The sequence below is a fragment of the Podarcis gaigeae genome (genome assembly GCF_964106915.1).
Source record: "Podarcis gaigeae genome assembly, chromosome: 5".
Lineage (NCBI taxonomy): Eukaryota > Metazoa > Chordata > Lepidosauria > Squamata > Lacertidae > Podarcis > Podarcis gaigeae.
Genome location: NC_139681.1, coordinates 90,938,375 through 90,956,321, shown reverse-complemented (window position 1 = coordinate 90,956,321; position 17,947 = coordinate 90,938,375). Strand labels below are relative to the sequence as shown.

Below are 17,947 nucleotides of genomic sequence, written 5' to 3'. Positions count from 1 at the left end.
GAGTGTTAGGAAAACTTCCCCAAGTCTTCTTGCCTAAGAGGCCCCCTCTTGGTCCAACTCCAAAAATGATTCAAGTGAAAAAGCCACTGGATGATCCACAGACATTAAAGAAAACCAAGGAAGTTTTATAAAAAATTTAATGGCAAGACAGGCTATTTACACTCTAATGGCACATTTATGTTTTTATTAACAATACAAAGTTAACAGTCATCGATGCCTTGGAAATATTCCTTCTGTAAAGTGCAATTTAGATGCCATTTAAGCACAGGTGGCAGTCTTAATAGTAAAGTTTCTCAGCCAATCACGCTATCACATATTAATATCCAAAACAGCAAAAGATCTTTTTTTAAAAAAAAAAAAGATATGAAGAAACTCTTGCATATTCACCATTCCCTAAATCAATATCAAGTAGAGGGAACAGAAATACACACACCCCATTTTTCCCCCATTAAGAGTACAGACTCATCAAGTGATTAGAAGCTGACCTATACTTGCACTTTAAAAAAAATCACTGGTTTTTCTGTTTACTTCCCTTTTCTCGCTCAAATTCAGCAATCTGATTAAATATGTTGACCAAATTCTGAGGCAGTTGTTTCTTAGCACCAGTTCCTGACTGTCCTTTACCATTGAGTGTTGCTTCTTCATCTCGCTCCTTGGCTTTTGTGGTTTCCCTTTCCCTGCTCTTGGGTTCTCTCTCACCTTTAATCCACGCCAACTCAGGTCTGTTGTCAGCACTGTACCTACTAGGCTCATTTATCCATTGGCTAGTATATCGGTTGTAGTGTTCAACTGATTTTGTTGAGTAATCGGACCCTGTTGGAGATGTGGAGTATTTTGTTTGGCTTGGGCTGTGCTTCTGATAATGCTCCTTCTTTGATTCTTTTTCTAATTTTCCTGAATATCTCATCTTGTTCCTGTCATCAGACTTTCTACGATACGAACCTGTACTATCCCTCCTATCAGAAGAAACTCTATCTAACTTACCCTGTTTTTCAGTTGTGTTACTATTTGCCTGAGTCTTGGAACTGCTGTAGGACTCTCTGGAATCTTCAGACCTACCTCCATAAATATCTTCAGCGGCAGAAGTCCTTGATAGAGAATGATCTCTCTCTCTTACCTCAGTCTTTTGATAGATTAACCTGTCCTGTCTCTCCAGCAGTTTCTCCATTTCATGCTTTTGATTAAGGAAGGAAGCAGAGGTATTGGCTGGAGGAGAGTAGCAGTCCTCTTTCCTACTTTGATGTAAGAAACTCCTGGACGTGTGCTTTTTAGAGCTGTGTGAGGACTCGGACCTGTTCCGACTCCTTTTCTTACGCTTTTTGTTATCAGAAGAGGAAGAGGAGGAAGGAGATTCATCTGATGAAGAACTGCAGGAGGAAGAGGAAGTTGACCTTTTCTTTTTCTTCTTCAACCTAAAATTTTTAATTAACCATGAGGTAATGCCGTTAGCATTAAAAATGCAGTATTTTTTGGCAAATATTTCCTACTTAGCTGCTGAACTATATACATTTTATGGTTTAAAAATTTCCTGGTAGTCAAGTTCAGAAGTTTGACTATTACTCCTTATCTCATCAAGATGACCAAAATTACCCACCACGTAGCAACACTAAAACAGGCATCACCAACCTGTGGCCCTCCAGATGTTTTGGCCTACAACTCTCATGATCCCTAGCTAACAGGACCAGTGGTCAGGGATGGTGGGAATTGTAGTCCAAAACATCTGGAGGGCTGAAGGTTGGGGATGCCTGCACTAAAATGTAAAACAGTATTTGAAGACCATGCAGCTGCTGTAGGAATTGCTTTACCCTCCCTTAAAAAAATAATAAACAGTGGATTAAGTTCAGTTGATAGTGTGTCTGATTTTGCTTACCAACACTCATTAGATTCCTAACTGAAATGCCATATACACTTCCTTTCTTGCCTTGCCTTATGTTCCCCCATCCTCAAAACTAATATTTTTCCAATAAAGATTTGCCTCAACCCCATAATCTTTAAGCTCTGATATGTGAAACTCTATTTCCTCACATTCATCTCATACAGTGGTACCTCGCAAGACGAATGCCTCGTAAGACGAAAAACTCGCAAGACGAAAGAGTTTTTCGTTTTTTGAGTTGCTTTGCAAGACGAATTTCCCTATGGGCTTGCTTCGCAAGACGAAAACGTCTTGCAAGTTTGATTTTCATTGCATTCCCATGGGAATCCGTGCTTCGCAAGACGAAAAATTCGCAAGACGAAAAAACTTGCAGAACGAATTAATTTCGTCTTGCGAGGTACCACTGTACTATTTTTCTCTCTTCCCCTTCTCTTTTCTGCCTTCTTCACCTGGGTCACACTATAGACTGTAACCTTACAAGAGTATTGACCTATGTTTATGGTACTGTAGAAACAATTTTGGCAGTTATTCAGCTTTACCTATGAAAGACTAAATTGAGTGATTCAATACTGGTGCCTAAAGATTTGAAATTGGGATAAGTATGTTTTGCTTCTTCACATGAGTGTAATGACTGCACAGGTTGCTTCTGTTTAATTTCTGCCAGGTTCCCAAGGACTGTATGCTCCAAGAAACAACAGGTTGCATATGGTGAATGGTACAAAAAGAGGAGTAGGGCCAAAGGAATTTTTTTTCCATTGTCTTATATATATTATCCTGTATCATCAATGCAAAAGAGTACAAGACTTGCTTATAACCAGATATTTTGTATATAACAAGAGGTCACATTTCCCCCACCCTCTGTGGTTAAGATTCCTTAATGTCCATGTTCATGTCACAGTAAGCCATAATGGGTTACCATGCATGAATGGCTTGCACTCACTTCGCTGCTCCCCAGTACCACTAGAAGGAAACCAATGACCCCAGATTTCATGGTTAGTTTCATTCCATACAAGCCACTGTAAGTCCAGGCTTGTTCATAGTGTACTGATTGCTGTAACCCTACAATGCAGACTGACTAGATGGCTAAATACCTGGTTAAGAGCAACCCATTCTGTTCTCTTATGAAATGTGAATTAAATAATGCTTAGGGCATTCAAAACCATGCCTCAGAGTTCAGCTGTCATTACAAACGAACTTTATGCTTTAATCTTCCTCATTTATTCCCTGAGACTTTAAAAAAAGAATTAACTCTTGTGAAGGTTCTCATTAGCTTTTTTCACTAGAAGGAAGACACACACACCACAAAATCAGCTCACCAATAACCACGAATGCCTTACTATACTTACAGTACCAACAAGACTCTATAGAAGGTTGAATATAATGGAGGTTACCTTTTTTCTTCTTTTAAGAGCTTACGCAGTTTTTCTGCACTTGTTTCTATTTTCTTCTCTTTTTGTCTTTCTTCTTTTGCAGCTTGTTTCTCTCTCATTTCCAGAGATTTCTTTTTTGAATCCCAACATTGAAAATATTCCATTAACAAGCCAGTGTTGACCCAAGGTTTCCCCCCCCCCAAATTCCACCCAATATTCACAAAGTTTACACCAACCCCAAGGTACCAGATCCAAAAAGAAAGGTATTCAAGGCAAAATAATTGTGTTCAAATGGGATGTTAAGCATTGAGATGAATAGGTAAGGCATTAAGGACCATATTTGCAGTTTAAAACCCATACATTAAAAGAGAATAATAATAAAAGGACCAAGATAGGAATTAGCATCCATTGCCCAATACAATGACATTAGTAATTCAGAAGGCATAAATGGAAAAAATAGCAAAGTGGTCGGCCATACAGAATTAACCAAATACAGAGGCATCAAGGAAATAATATTTGGATTTTTGTGTAAAACGTGATCCAAATTAAAACATAATTGGAAGAGGCCATGTATGAATACAAACCATACGGCAACCGTATCACAGCCCAGTTTGATGCATGGTTTACACACGTAATCATATTCCAATGGGTTGTTGATGAGCAGCACCAGAGGTCAGACACAGCAGCACCAGTTCCAGTTCCAGTTCAGAGGAAAATGCATTGAAGAAAAACATATCATCAGTATTACAGGAGGGCAACTCAGCAGTAAGTCTCAGCAGTAACTCAGGTCAACTTTGCATGTGCTTGTTTAGATTTCCCCCCTCACTGTCTGATGCTCCCCACCAAAGGGAGAGAGGTGCATATACGAAGGGGGACACAGAGTCTATTTTTACCAAGCTTCCATTTACAGGCTGGTTTTTGCTGGCATGTTATGTGGAAATGTCTCAGTAAAAATAGACATGGCATCCCGCTTTGCATGTATTCTTCTCTGCGTGACGGAGGAGAGGCAGCATGTAGAGGGGAAAAGCCCAATACTGGCACGTACAAAGTGACCCTCAATGTGTTTCAAACATGCACGCTATAAATAAATCTCATCTGGAAAACTTTTATTACCAAACTTTGAGGGCATGCTAACTAATCCTGTAGGTTAAGGATCTCTGAAAATTATATTCAGTTGTAGGTAATCAGCAAGCTCATGGCACATCAAGATAGCTGAATCTAGTTGCTGGATCAGTATCCCAAATTATTGGCACCCGTGCCAAAAGAAAAGGCAATCTTTTCTTTTGCAGGATTTATTTTGGTTCCGCTGGAATAAAGTTCTTGTAAGCCTCCCTGTGCCAACCTTGCAATCTGATCCCAAGCATACACGTGCTTCAGAAACAAGCTTAATTCCGACAACACTTATTTCTGAATAACTGCTCTGAAAGTTCACTTAACTACTAAATACAGGCAGGTCCTGTTGGCAGAGCTAATCTGATTGAGGCATCTTGAATCTAGCTTCAGTGCTATATTCTACCTCTTCTCTCAAATCACCCCCCATCCCTGACTTATCAGCAGTTTAGAAACTCCACACACATCCAGTTTGATAGCTGCAACCACGCTCCCAGTAAATGACCCATGGAAGCTTGCAAGAACAAAAAATAATGCATGCCTCTTGATGCATTTACCTCAGTCAACTAAGAGAAAGTAAAGAATCACCTGCATCTGCTTACGAAGTTTCACCAAGGCATCCTCAGCTTCTTGAAAGGTCTCATCTATGTTTAAAGCCTTCTTGTAGTAACTCTCAGCATTCAACAGCTTATCTTCCTCTTCTAACCTGGCAGATGATTTTATACAACATGTGAAGTATTCTACCACAATTAGCGTCAGCTACATTTTTAGAGTGAGATCACTTTATGCTTAAGAAACGCTTTGTGATCAATCCATCAGCATTATAACAATCTAGGAACACGCCATGCAAATGCCATTGGGTTGAACCTGAGCACAGCGAGGCATAACAAATTTCATAGCAGAGGTGATTGTGCGTCATGTTACTGCACTAAATAATCAAGCATCTCCTAGGTATGGTTTAGTTCAGAAATCCTTAGGAAGAGATGGCAGTGAAATGACAGTTCTGCTAATTGAATTCAGCATTTTGCATGATAAAAAGAACTTGCATTTAAAACAAAGGTTAGGATGCAAGATGCAGCAGATGCCCATACAACAACAACAATAATAATTTTTATTTATATCCCGCCCTCCCCAGCCGAAGCCGGGCTCAGCCGGGCTAACAACAAGAAAGTAGTAGGAATATAGTATATTAGTAGGAATATAGTATATAGTATTACAATATAGTAGGAAGGACAGCAACAAAAAAGTAGATGCCAAGGTATGGTGGGATGGGTATGATTGGAGCTAGGTTTTCCTGTCAAACCACATAGTGACATTAGCAAAAGGAGCCTATGCCTCAATCCCAGCCCTCTAAAACAGCAAGTTTTGTTGACACCGATAACTTTTCCCACCTCTCCTTTGTCTTTGAGATAATAATGTGTGTGAGAGTCGGAAAAAGCACTGACTTCCCTGAGCATGACAGCTTTGGCTAAGGATCCTGTAAGTACAGTACTGTAGGGGTAAATGAAAGACGCTTATATGTTTGGCCCAGTCACAAGGCAACACTTACTGTCCTCCCCGTTCAACAAGCGTTTGGCAAAGGTATTTCCTGGCATTTCTGTGTGTTGGACAGTTTTCTAGAGCAACCTGAAAATCATCAATTGCTTTATTTAAGCTTCCTTTTGTTGCATACCTAGAAGGGGAGGGGGGAAACCGGGGGAAACCTTGTTAAGTACAAATGTTTTAAATTTGCTCATTAAATTATTTAAAATTCTGCATTCCAGCTACAAATCAAACAGACACTTACAGAGCTCCACGGGCTACTAAGGCTTCAACATTTTGCACATCTATTTCCAGCGCCTTGTTGTATTCATTCATAGCATCCACATGGCGGCCTTCTTTGAAATAATCCACACCAATCTTGACACTAAAAAAAAAAGCAGCATTATGAATATTATGGTTTCTATATGCAAATCAATAATTGGGTAATTTGCTGCAGTAGTTCAAACTTGATAAGCTGTGAAGGTTAGTGACATTCCTAATTTTCTTTAGCTCCTAAATCTGCCTAATGCACTTTTTCTCATTATCATTGCAGATTTTCTCCAAATTCCTTAAAAATCAGTTTTAAAATGCAGTGGAGTTTCCTCAAGTTACATGAAGGACAGAATTCTTTGGGGACTAACCTTATCTCTCATTGATCCTCCATGGGGAACAAAGTAACATTTAGCACTTTTATCCACATGTAGACAAACAGCAAATGCAATGATAGGAAAGCTCACTCCAGTCTTGTGAGCCAGAAGTACATGATCCAGAAATATGGCTAAATGGGAAAACTAGTTAAGTATCATCACACTTATTTTTTTTTTAAGTATTTCCTTAAATATCTACGTTCTCACTTTACAAGCACCTCAGCATGGTTCCCAATCATAAACCAGAGGAACTTGACAAATAGCTAATGTCCATTTCAAGCAAATATCACGATCCTGGGAGGAAAATGATAGTTCTTTCCAATCTTACATAAAACATTTGCCTATCAATATGAAGACATGCATACCATTTTAAGGCCCAGGAGGCTGATTGTTTTTTCCTCAAAGCAATGGCAAAATCTTCTTCGTTGAAATTTTTGCTAGGGGAGAAAAATAAATCAAGGAACATTTAAATCATAGACACATAAGAGCTGGAAGGTACCTCCCAGGGTCATCTAGTCCAACCCTCTGCAATGCAGGAATCCCAACTAGATCATACATGACAGGGGCCATCCAACTTTTGCTACAAAACCTCCAAGGAAGGAGAGTCCACTACCTCTTGTGGGAATCTGGCTCACTGTCCAACAGCTCTGACTGTCAGAAAGTTCTTCCTTTCTTGCAACCTGAATCGACAACACCCTTCTTAAAATCAGTAATCTTTACATGGAAGACTCAAAGCTAAGTTTTGGCCCCTGAGCTGTCCCCATTAATTCCTTCTTTAGATCACCCTGCCTTTAGGCAGAAAGGTTAAGTATCAGAAATATAAAGCGTGGTAGGTGAAACAGAGGTCTTTACAGGATATGGGACCTACTGCTCAAAAGTAAACTGATCACTAAAGGAGGGCTAAAGGAAAATCTAAAAAAACCGGCACTCTAACTGGCTCCAGCTGCTGCAGTCTTGTTTGTCCGCAAAACATTTAGAATGAAAAGCAAAAGGACTGATGGTATTTTAATTGATATGTACCAAGTCTCACTGCTTCATTGAGTTAGTGTATGCTTGTGGAATATTATATGGGAAATGCAAAAATGTTAACATTTAGTATGTGAGGCCAAAATAGGCAAAGGAGGACCTTGCCCCTAAAAACCTCTTTATCTTGCCTTCAATAAGTTTCTCTGAAGGTCGTCCTCAGGTGGCATTTGACTAAGATTCACTTAGCAAAAATCAATAAATCCTTATTCTCTCTCTGCTGGAGGGGCTGTAGTAGTTTTGGATCCTATTTCCATGTTCTGTGGGAATGCAAAATTGCTCACATGTTCTGAACCACAGTTTCTGATATTATTTCTAATTTTATTTCCAAATCTGGCTTTAGCTCGGCTTTCACTAAAATGGATTCTGACCTCACTATCTGATACAAAGATTTAGGGTTCTTTTTATTGACAGCCGCACACTTGGTGATAGTACGCTTTTGGAAATCTAAGGTTCAGCAACATATGGGAGATGGCCGTCTCAGAGCAACTACTCAGGCACAGAAAGGTAGCAAAATGTACTGCCAAGAGATACCTTTATTGAAACCTTTGTCTCCTTTCTTTTTGTATGTAAGGGCAGAAGACATCCCACCAACTACCTAGATTTGTCCATGGAGAGGCTATATTAACCATTAATGTATTAAGAATATGTTTGAGATGATACTATACAATTAACGTAATTTTAAGTGGATATAGTATTACGTAACTAGACTTGTACCCAATTCTTATTAGTTTTGTTATTTTGGAAAATAAAAAAATTATTTTAATTTTATGCTGTAAGCTGCCCAGAGTGGCTGGGAAAACTAGCCAGATGGGTGGGGTATAATAATAATGATGATGATAATGTGTGGTGGGGGGAGGTGATGTACATGGTTTTCCACCTCTTCATTTAATTCCTGCAATAACCCTATGAGGTAGGTTAGGCTTTATGGCTGAGGGGGAATTTAAACCCTGGTCTCCCAAGTCCTAGACCATGGATAGGCAAACTAAGGCCCAGGGACCGAATCCGGCCCAATCACCTTCTAAATCCAGACTGCAGATGGTCCGGGAATCAGCATATTTTTACATGAGTAGAATGTGTCCTTTTATTTAAAATGCATCTCTGGGTTATTTGTGGGGCACAGGAATTCATTCACCCCCCAAATATAGTCCAGCCCCCCACAAGGTCTGAGGGACAGTGAACCTCCCCCCTGCTGAAAAGGTTTGCTGACCCCTGTCTAGTCTAACACTTTAGTCACTATCCCACACTAGGTGGCTGAATTAGTTTAAATCTGGTTATGGATCAGAACATTAACCTGTTGCCCAATATAAAATATTTGCTTTGTTTGTTTAAGAAGTTTAATAATAATTTAGTTGCAAATGGAAAAAGAGCTTTTCCTGCACTCTTTATTTGTTGTTTTTTTTTAAAGTAATGGAAGTTTCACTTTAGTGAGCAATCTCAAAATAAAGTAAACCTGGAAGCTGCCCAAGGTTTAAAAGAACTGTAACACTTTCTGTGAAGAGGTGCCTTATATACCTTTGTAGTCCTCTCATTAAGGATGGTGGGCTGGATTCATTCAATCCTAGTTTTCCTACCAGAAACTCAACTACAGCTGGATTGGCAAAGCCCAAGGAATGATGCAAAACTTTATCATATGTTTCCAAACTGCTGGCTATTTCAACACTTTTCCTGGGGAAAGAAAAAGAGAGGTAGCAATTATGAGCATTCTGTCTTTGGTTCAACCTTGACAGGGACATCTTTCCCATTCTATTTCTAATACAGAACTGATGAGGGACAAGCCTAAAGATACAAGGAAAGGTTGCCAATGGGATATGCCCAACTCACTCACTTCCTCAAGGGCTACTGGCACAACCACAAAATAGTTACTTTGTGAGGAGTTGCTAGTCATAAAATGTTTGTAGCACTTCCCGCTCTATGCCTGCATTTGTTTTCTGAGAGGAACAAACACAACTTCTCTGTCTCCATTGACTGGATAGGGCAGCCTGCCTCAATCTAGCATTTAGAGACTGAATGCAAAATGTTTCTCCTCTTCACAATGATGTGAACATAAAACTCATTAATGGGCTAGAAACACTCTGATGTATCTAAGAAGTCACTGCATGAAGCATGAGAATGTGCCACATTAAATATTTTGCCAGCTGCTTCTGAACTTGTGTGTACCCCATCCCCAAATCCTATTGCAAGGTCAAGGAAAACCTTAGAAACCTTTGCTTTTAGATAACCATGGGTTCCTGTTGTCTGACTGGTAATAATGGCCAGTTACACAAGCTTCAAGCCACTGGTTATGAAGTTGGCTTGTTTAAATTAATGATAGTGATGACTATAGTATCTAGATTAGACAAAAGGGCAAAGTGTCATTAACTAAAAGGAAATGAAAGCTTCAGAAATCCTCCCTCTAAACTCACAGGAGGAGCAGAGGGAAAGGGACAAAGTGTTCAAGCCCAGAAGACTAGGATGACTTATGTAGTGTGAAACTATGGTTGAGCATTATGTTCAAATGTGGCTAAATATTTTATTCTATTAAAGAAAGCCCAGTATGTGCCAAAGAGTTTATTGAGCCACTAAAGAAAGCAGATGCAGTATATTACTGTTTCGTACCTGTAGTGCAGAGGCAGATCTTCTGAGCTGATTACTCCTAATTTGGTACTTGCTAGACTGGGTGATAGAGCAGAGCTGTGCAGTGAGACTGTGAGCTTTTCATGGTAGCGATCAATATCCTTGATTGCAGCTATTAAAACACAAAAAAGGCTTGATTTAAGCAGCAGAATATCCTGTCAACATATCCTGAAAATAAATATGAAGGGGGAATCTAGTTGTGAGGCTAAGTCAAATTAACTTGCCTTGGATAAGGTCACCTGTTTGATAGTATGATAAAGGGTCACCATGGCTGCTCTGGGAAGGCACATCCCTCAATGGACAAAGAGCCTGAAATAGAAACCAAATGACCAAAAGCTTTAGCATCCTTTACCAGACCAGTAAATGTTCTTGCTGGGGCAAGGGGAACACATATAACTTATATAAGTGAATTCTCAGGCCAGCTATATTCATTGCAGGGAGGGGTTCATTTTAGCTCCAAATCACAAGAGGAGGGAACAATATGTGCAAGGGAAAACATGGTAAGAGAGGTGGATTTGTGTTTTCTTCCTATTTTTGCAGTGGTCACCAGCACGGCTGTTGCTGGTCCAGCCCCGTAATTCTCCCAGTGTCCCACATAGGTTAGGAATTGCTGTAAAGCTGAGAAGCTCCCAGTAAGATGAGAACGTGATCTGACAGAGAGCCTTATGGTAAGGCAGTGAACATGAAGTCACTTGCAGATCCTTCTTTTTATGTTTACAGGGCCTCATGAAAATCTTTGGCCTCTCCTCCAGACGAAGAGGTGCTTCTCCAAGCATAAATGCTTCTTGCACATTTTCCAGTAAGATACATACAACTTACACTTTTGCATAACACCCTTGAGCACAGAAAAAGGAAGCAGAATTCATTTGAAAACAAATTCTAATCAGCTTTTGCAAAGCAAAATGCATAAATGCTTGCAAGAATGTCATTTTGAGATGTCTCCCATTTTAAAGAGCCACACAAATGCTATCAAAACTGCAACAGAGTTCACTTGAAGGCTTTTATGTCCTCAAAATAACCTTTAAACAGAAAAAGAATGAGAAATGTTTTGCTGAGGTAGCGAAACATCCTCTAGCTCACCACTTTTCAAGGCCGCACTACAGTAAAAGCTTTAAACTATTGACTGTCCCACAGCACACATTTACTTTTCCTGAGCAAGCAGCTCCCAATTTGTTGTACAAAAAGCTAACACAAAATGAAATGATCTATCAGAAAGTGTCTCCAGCGCAAGAATTCACATGTGAATAGTTATCATCAGACTTACAGCGATCTCTAGATCTGCTATCTCTCGAGTGACGCCACTTCGAAGGCAGAACAGCACCATGAAAAAACCAAATTCACGAATGGAACTAATCCTTCCGATCACTATGTCCCCACGCTCAATATCACGGAAAAACAGCTCTCTCCTCTCTGCATTGGGAACATCCATGAACTGCTCCAAAGGTGGCATAGTAGCATAATAATCTTCAATTGGGATAAAAAGAGTCATGTTGAAATAAAATATTATATAAACAGTTTTTAAAAATATATTATCCACTGTATCACATAAAAACATTTAAAATAAAAAACAGCCACCTTACAGTGTAACCTTTCATATGCCTACTTCAATGGGACTAAAACTCACAGGTAAGTGGGTTTAAGATTTCACTCTTACAGAACAATCCTAAAAATGCCTACTTAGAAGGAAGTTCTAATGAATTCAGAGGGGCTCACTCCCAGGCAATTGGGGTTAGGATTGCAGCGATAGCTTCTTACAGCTATTCACAATTTTGGCACACAAGCCACTTAGCACACTCCTCGCCTGGCCCAAATTAGTATTTAAAGAACTTGTCTACTTGCACCAGAGCTGGTACTTGACCCCAAAGAGAAGAGATCCCAGCTCTGGTGCATATATTAAAATCACATTTATTATATAGTGGGACAGAGCACAGAATAACAGAGAAAATACTAATACAACTATTTCCCCAATGAAAATTGGTGTCTGAAAAGGTTCTGTAGTTTTTAATTCAAAACATCCACTTTCAAGCTTCACAAACTTCAGAAAGTAGATCTACACACATTGAAAACCAAGTCCACCTGTTAGTATGTTTCTTTGATGATATATGCATATATTTAAACATTTATTGATTTGTTTTACTTGATATAGGAATCCTAGGCAAGTGAGAAGAAACAGACATCAAATGATGTGTTGTGCAAAGGCTTTGGCACTATGAAGCTATTCTGTATTCAACCACATTTGCAAATAATATTCCAACTACATCTGAAAAATGTTGCTTAGCATATTACTGTTGACTGGAATACTAACAATGCTTGAACTCTAAATCAAGAAGTAATGTGAACGGATTATAACTACTGTTTTCAAAAACTGCTTTAATAAATATTTCACTTCTAATACTTAAAAGAGCAAAATATTTCATATGAAGGTTTTCCTCAACTTTTCTAGACCATGGGGTGAGAGAAGAAAAAAACATTAAGGAGATGCACTTATCAGCACATACCACTAATCACAATATGACTTACAACTTTTGCCTTGTCTTAGTAGAAATCTTACCTTCATTCTCTTCATTTGCTTCTGTTGTTGTTGGCACATTTGTTTTCCAAGCATGAGAAAAAAGTAGATCAGCTTTTTTTGCAATGAAATGCTGTATCTCAATATTTTCAAGTCCTCTCTCTTTCCTGAAACAGCAAAGAAAAGAGATTAGCACCTCCTAAATCAGGGCCCACCAACCTGGGGTGACACCTCCCATGATACCCACAGAAAGGTCTTTTTACATCAATAAAGGTAAAGGTACCTCTCACAGGTCCAGTCGCGGAAGACTCTGGGGTTGCGGCACTCATCTCGCTCTATAGGCCGAGGGAGCCGGTGTTTGTCCACAGACAGCTTCCGGGTCATGTGGCCAGCATGACTAAGCCAGAGCAAACTAATGCCATTTACCTTCCCGCTGGAGCGGTACCTATTTATCTACTTGCACATTGACGTGCTTCTGAACTGCTAGGTGGGCAGGAGCTGGGACCAAACAACAGGAGCTCACTCCGTTGCGGGGATCCGAACCACTGACCTTCCGATCGGCAAGCCCTAGGCTCTGAGTTTTAGACCACAGCGCCACCCTCGTCCCTTCTTTACATAGGCTTGAGTAAATGTTCCCTCAAAAAGCCACTCTCCAGCCCCAGGAGCCTTCATAAGGGAGCCAATTGCAGAGAAAGAACTGAGGGGAGAGAGACCCTGTGTTGGACAGAGGGGGTGGTGGGTTTCACCTGTGCTGCCCCACTCCAGGCCAAGGAACCCTCAGAAGGGAGTTGCTGCCACCGGCATTATGTGTATTTTAATGAGCTGAATAGAGTAAAAGATTATGAGTCGTGGGTGTGTGGAGGGAGTGTTGTATGAACTTAACAGTGCTTAGTTTATTTTATGGCTGCTATTTTATTAATGTTGTCAATATTGTTTTACAGGTTATAAATGCTGTATTGATTTGTTAAGCATACAATGTGACTTTTGCTTTAACTGTGATGTTTAACTTATTTTTTAGTCATTGTTTTGGTAACAGTGTTTTATAGATTGTAATTGTTTCACTGAAGATTGTTAATTGTTCTGTATGATTTATGCTATACAGGCAGTGACTTTGCGGTGCGTCTGATATGTGTGCAACCGCGAAGCACATCACAGCAAACCCAGAAGTGACCTGAAAATGTCACAAAAGGGGGTGGGGAAGGAATGGCGTGTTTGTCGGGTTAGGGTTTGCAATGGGTGTTCCGATTATACACAATTTCACGTAAGCGTGCAGTGCCAAGGCATGCAACCCCCACGCAAATTGGTGATGTTCTATTATGTTCTATCATGTTGTTATTATTTACTGCTTATAAGCGGCTTTGGGATTCATTTGGATGAAAAGCAGCATAGAAATGTAATAAAACAAATCAAACTCTCTGCTTTTACTGCTCAATTCCTGTCTGCACTGACTCAGCCTTTCCTACATGCAGCATGCACCCTTCAAAACGTGCAGGTTTGGAAAGTCAGACCCCCCCTGCCCCGCTGTGAATGGAGGAGAGGTGCAAGGAGTTTCTCTCTCTGACTGCAAGGTGGCTGATGCAAGTGCTTTCCCCACAGACGAGGCAGGTGATGACAGGGGCCTATCCACACTCTTTTGTGGTCCTATATATTTTTCCTGCTCTTTGAGATGTAGCAGGCTTGCATTTCCTCAAAATTTCAAAAGGTTCCCTACCCCTGCCCTAAAGGAACACTGTTTCAAATGAGAACTTGGCAACTTGATTACTCTAACAGCATTGTAGATAGAAAACACACCATCTCATTCTAGTAAGTCTGCTGTAAAGTGCACAACTTTGCTCTTCCAGCTGATGCTTTGTAATTATATGGTTAGGAACATGATTGTCTAATTCTGCCTTGAGCCACTTCTGCATTCAAAACACATTAGCTCTTAATCAGCTACCCTTTCAGCCTTTAGCATATCATTAAACATATGTTTCTTTCTTGATGCCATTAAACTGAGATCTGTACAGTCCTCAGTATGTTTATTTAGAAGTCCTATCAAATTTAAAGACGCTGCTTCCCTAGTACGTTCTGGAGTCTGACATAGCTGGTTGGTGACTGCCAATGCTATATATGTACACACACACACACACACACACACGTATATATATATGCTCGTGTGTGTTATTTGTTTATAAAAATATTCCTATGCCACTTTATCATAAGAATATCAATACAGCTTACAATAGGATCTTTATATAATAAAAGCACATAAAAATTTAAACCAGAGACCATCAGTTAAGTGTTATGGAAAGATGTGTTCTTAATTGCCTGCATAAGCTTGGCAGAATAGAGGTTTTTCAGCAGTCATTTAAAAGTTTAAATAGATGTCCCTGCTCAAGTTCTCATCATTACTACCAGCAACATTTTACTTGTATGCCACCTTTCCATAGTTAAAACCATGCTTAAGGCGGCTGAATCTATTGACACCAATATTCCACAGGTCTGGGCCAATGACACCAGAGGCTTTGTTTCATGTTAATGTCAAATGACTGTCACCAACTCAGAATAAAACCAGTGCCATTCCTGCAATGATCTTAAGTGATCAAGCTGGGATATGAGGGCACAACTGGATGGCACCGAAGTACTAACATATAACTGCTGTGCTGGAGGAGGATTGGGGCTTTACATCATACAACACAAAATGCCATGTGGGGGGGGGGGGACATGTTTATGCTGTGGAAAGTGGGAGGGTGCTCCAGTGGCAAATTTCTAGAAAGAAGCTGAGCAATGGAGCAGGTGCGTTGATCACAGAGTTCAAATCCCCAGGTAGGTCTGGAAAAGAATCTTGTCCGAAACCCTTCGGTCGCTGCCAGTCGAGAGCCACCCATTTTGAACTAGATGCACTAACAAGCTTGCCAGAGAATAGGGCAACTTCCTACAGCTACAGCCTGCTTTCAAACCTTATCCAGCAAAACCTGCTATGATATATTTAGGGTATATATATATGTGTGTGTGTGTGTATCTATATATATCTATGTATATATGGGGTATATATTTAATGTTTAATAGGTTATTGTATTTTAGTGTTTTGTTGGAAGCCGCCCAGAGTGGCGGGGTATAAATAAATTATTATTATTATTATGAAAGCACCTGCACATGTTCAGAGGTGCTCTTTCATGGGATAATACAGAGCCTCAGGGGCGGGCTGCAAAATAAAAACAAACCCTAGGAGAGTTCAGTCGGCAAGACTCTTCATAAATAAATAAATAATAATAATAATAATTATAGTAAGAGCTATTATAGTAAGTATATAGTATAATAGTAAGAGCTAATAAGAGTTCAGTCGGCGAGATTCTTCATCTCAGGGTCGCGGGTTCGAATCGCACGCGGGGCAAAAAGAATTCCTGCACTGAAATGAGGTTGGACTAGATGACGCAACACGCGCCCAACCAGAGGCCCCAGCCCCCTCCACGAGAAGCCCCGCCCCTTTCCCCTCTCCCCCCCCCAGCCAAGGCAGGGCCCGCTCACCTGGCTGGCGGCAGCGCCTCCAGGCCAGGCCCGCCAGGCGGCAGGAGGCCTCGGAAGTCGGGGTTGTCGTGCTGCTCTGTGCGGAGCAAGGGGAGCAGCGCCGGCCCGTGAAAGCCGAGCGCCTGGCGGAGCAGGTCCCGCTCCATCCCCCGCGCAGTCGGCCCGCCTGCTCCTCCCCCTCACGCAGAACGATCTACGCGACCCGGAAGGGAAACCTTTCCGTAGACTTTTCCTCACGCCCTTCTCCCCGCGCTGAAGCGGCGAATTCGGCGCAGGCGCAGAGGGGAACCCCGCTCGTCAGCATTAAACTCCAGTCGCGAGGAAGGGGGGCGGGGAGGCGGAGCTTCGCCAGGAAAGGGCGGGAAAGGCCGTTGCTTCGCTCTATTTACCTCACGAAGTGATCGCGCCTCAGTAAAAGGCGAAGTGCGTTTCTCTGTGGCTTCGCGAGGGGAGAACGGAGTTGGCCTTAAATATAATAAAATGAATTTTTCTTTTCCTTGTGAAGCTTCTTTCTTTCTTTCTTTCTTTCTTTCTTTCTTTCTTTCTTTCTTTCTTTCTTTCTTTCTTTCTTTCTTTCTTTCGTGCAGTAGCCTAATGTCATTCAGAGACGCATGAAATACGACAGGCGCGCGCACTCTGCACTTTCCAGAAACAATTGAAGACATTTTTAGTCCCCATAGGCTTTCCCTGCTGGGCATGGGAGCAATCCTAAGGATGATAAACCACAATAGAATAAGATTTTTTTTTGGGGGGGGGGGTAGGTGGAAATTCCTGATCTAAACTCCCATTGAGGAGGGGGCCTAAACGGGAGCATGAAAACGAGTCTTTAAAATAGAGTTTCGTTTCATAACATCCTTTTTGGTGGCTTCAGTTGAGACAGGTCAGACAATGCTGAATTGGTTCAGGGTGATTTCAGCCTAAAGCCCCTTCCTATCTAGCCACAAATTTGAGGATGCCCTCCTTTCCAGGACTTAAGACAGTTTTAAGATTTGGCAGGGCAGATGCTAAATTAGAAACCTCCAGGCTCAGCTGGAGATCTGCTGGATCCCAACTGCTCATCCTGGTGGATCTATTCTAGCCTTAAGGTTGTATCCTAAATGGGTCTTTGCCATTGAAGGGGTACAGTTAGGGTTACCCCAGAAAGCCCTAAAAAACTGTTGTGAATTCCCCCCCCCCCAGCCAGGCCTCCCCTTAAGCATTTTAAAAACTGCATTTTCCTCTAAGACAAAAAGCGTTAGCTAAGCAGTCCTCTCTGTAACAAAAACGCTGTAACAAACCCAGAGCTGAGAAAAGTAAAGCTTTTCGCTTCCCAGATCCAAGATAACCTTGTCCTGGTACATTGATTTGCAACATACAGTGGTGCCTCGCAAGACGAAATTAATTCGTTCCACGAATTTTTTCGTCTAGCGAATTTTTCGTCTTGCGAAGCACGAAATCCCATAGGAATGCATTGAAAATCAATTAATGCGTTCCTATGGTCAAAAAAAGTCCAAACAAAGCCAAATTTGGTACAACAAGAGTTTATTAAGTGCTCTTTAAAGTCACACATACTGTAAAGAGCATTTCAAAATTCAAACCCAGAATTTTTTTAAAAAAACAGCAGAGTGGCCCAATGGTCACAGAAAATCATAAAAATGCAGGAAAAAAATCACAAGCTTCCAGATTCTTGCAAACCCCTCCCCAACTGTTCCCCCAGCCACCCAGCACACAGAAATTCAAATCCAGAATTTTTTTTAAAAAACCAGCAGAGTGGCCCAATGGTCACAGAAAA

General features: G+C 40.9%; 1 protein-coding gene across 5 annotated transcripts; it reads right to left on the bottom strand.

Moving 5' to 3' along the window:
* Positions 1–119: 119 nt before the first annotated feature.
* TTC14 (tetratricopeptide repeat domain 14) lies at positions 120–16,444 on the bottom strand. Of its 5 annotated transcripts, XM_083739432.1 has the most exons (12): positions 16,177–16,435; positions 12,712–12,836; positions 11,425–11,624; positions 10,385–10,469; positions 10,143–10,272; positions 9,060–9,212; positions 6,887–6,958; positions 6,140–6,259; positions 5,903–6,025; positions 4,942–5,059; positions 3,265–3,374; positions 120–1,412 (listed from the first exon to the last, which is right to left on the bottom strand). In XM_083739432.1, the coding sequence occupies exons 1-12, from the start codon at positions 16,320–16,322 to the stop codon at positions 509–511; spliced, it is 2,286 nt and encodes a 761-aa protein (XP_083595558.1). In that variant the 5' UTR covers positions 16,323–16,435; the 3' UTR covers positions 120–508. The 5 variants fall into 5 exon arrangements, 4 of the variants coding, with proteins under 4 accessions (XP_083595558.1, XP_083595561.1, XP_083595559.1 ...); XR_014564336.1 differs by lacking the exon at positions 3,265–3,374 and having other exon boundaries at positions 1,316–1,412; positions 3,828–5,059; positions 16,177–16,442; XM_083739433.1 differs by lacking the exon at positions 120–1,412 and having other exon boundaries at positions 2,494–3,374; positions 16,177–16,444.
* Between the last annotated feature and the right edge of the window lie 1,503 nt (positions 16,445–17,947).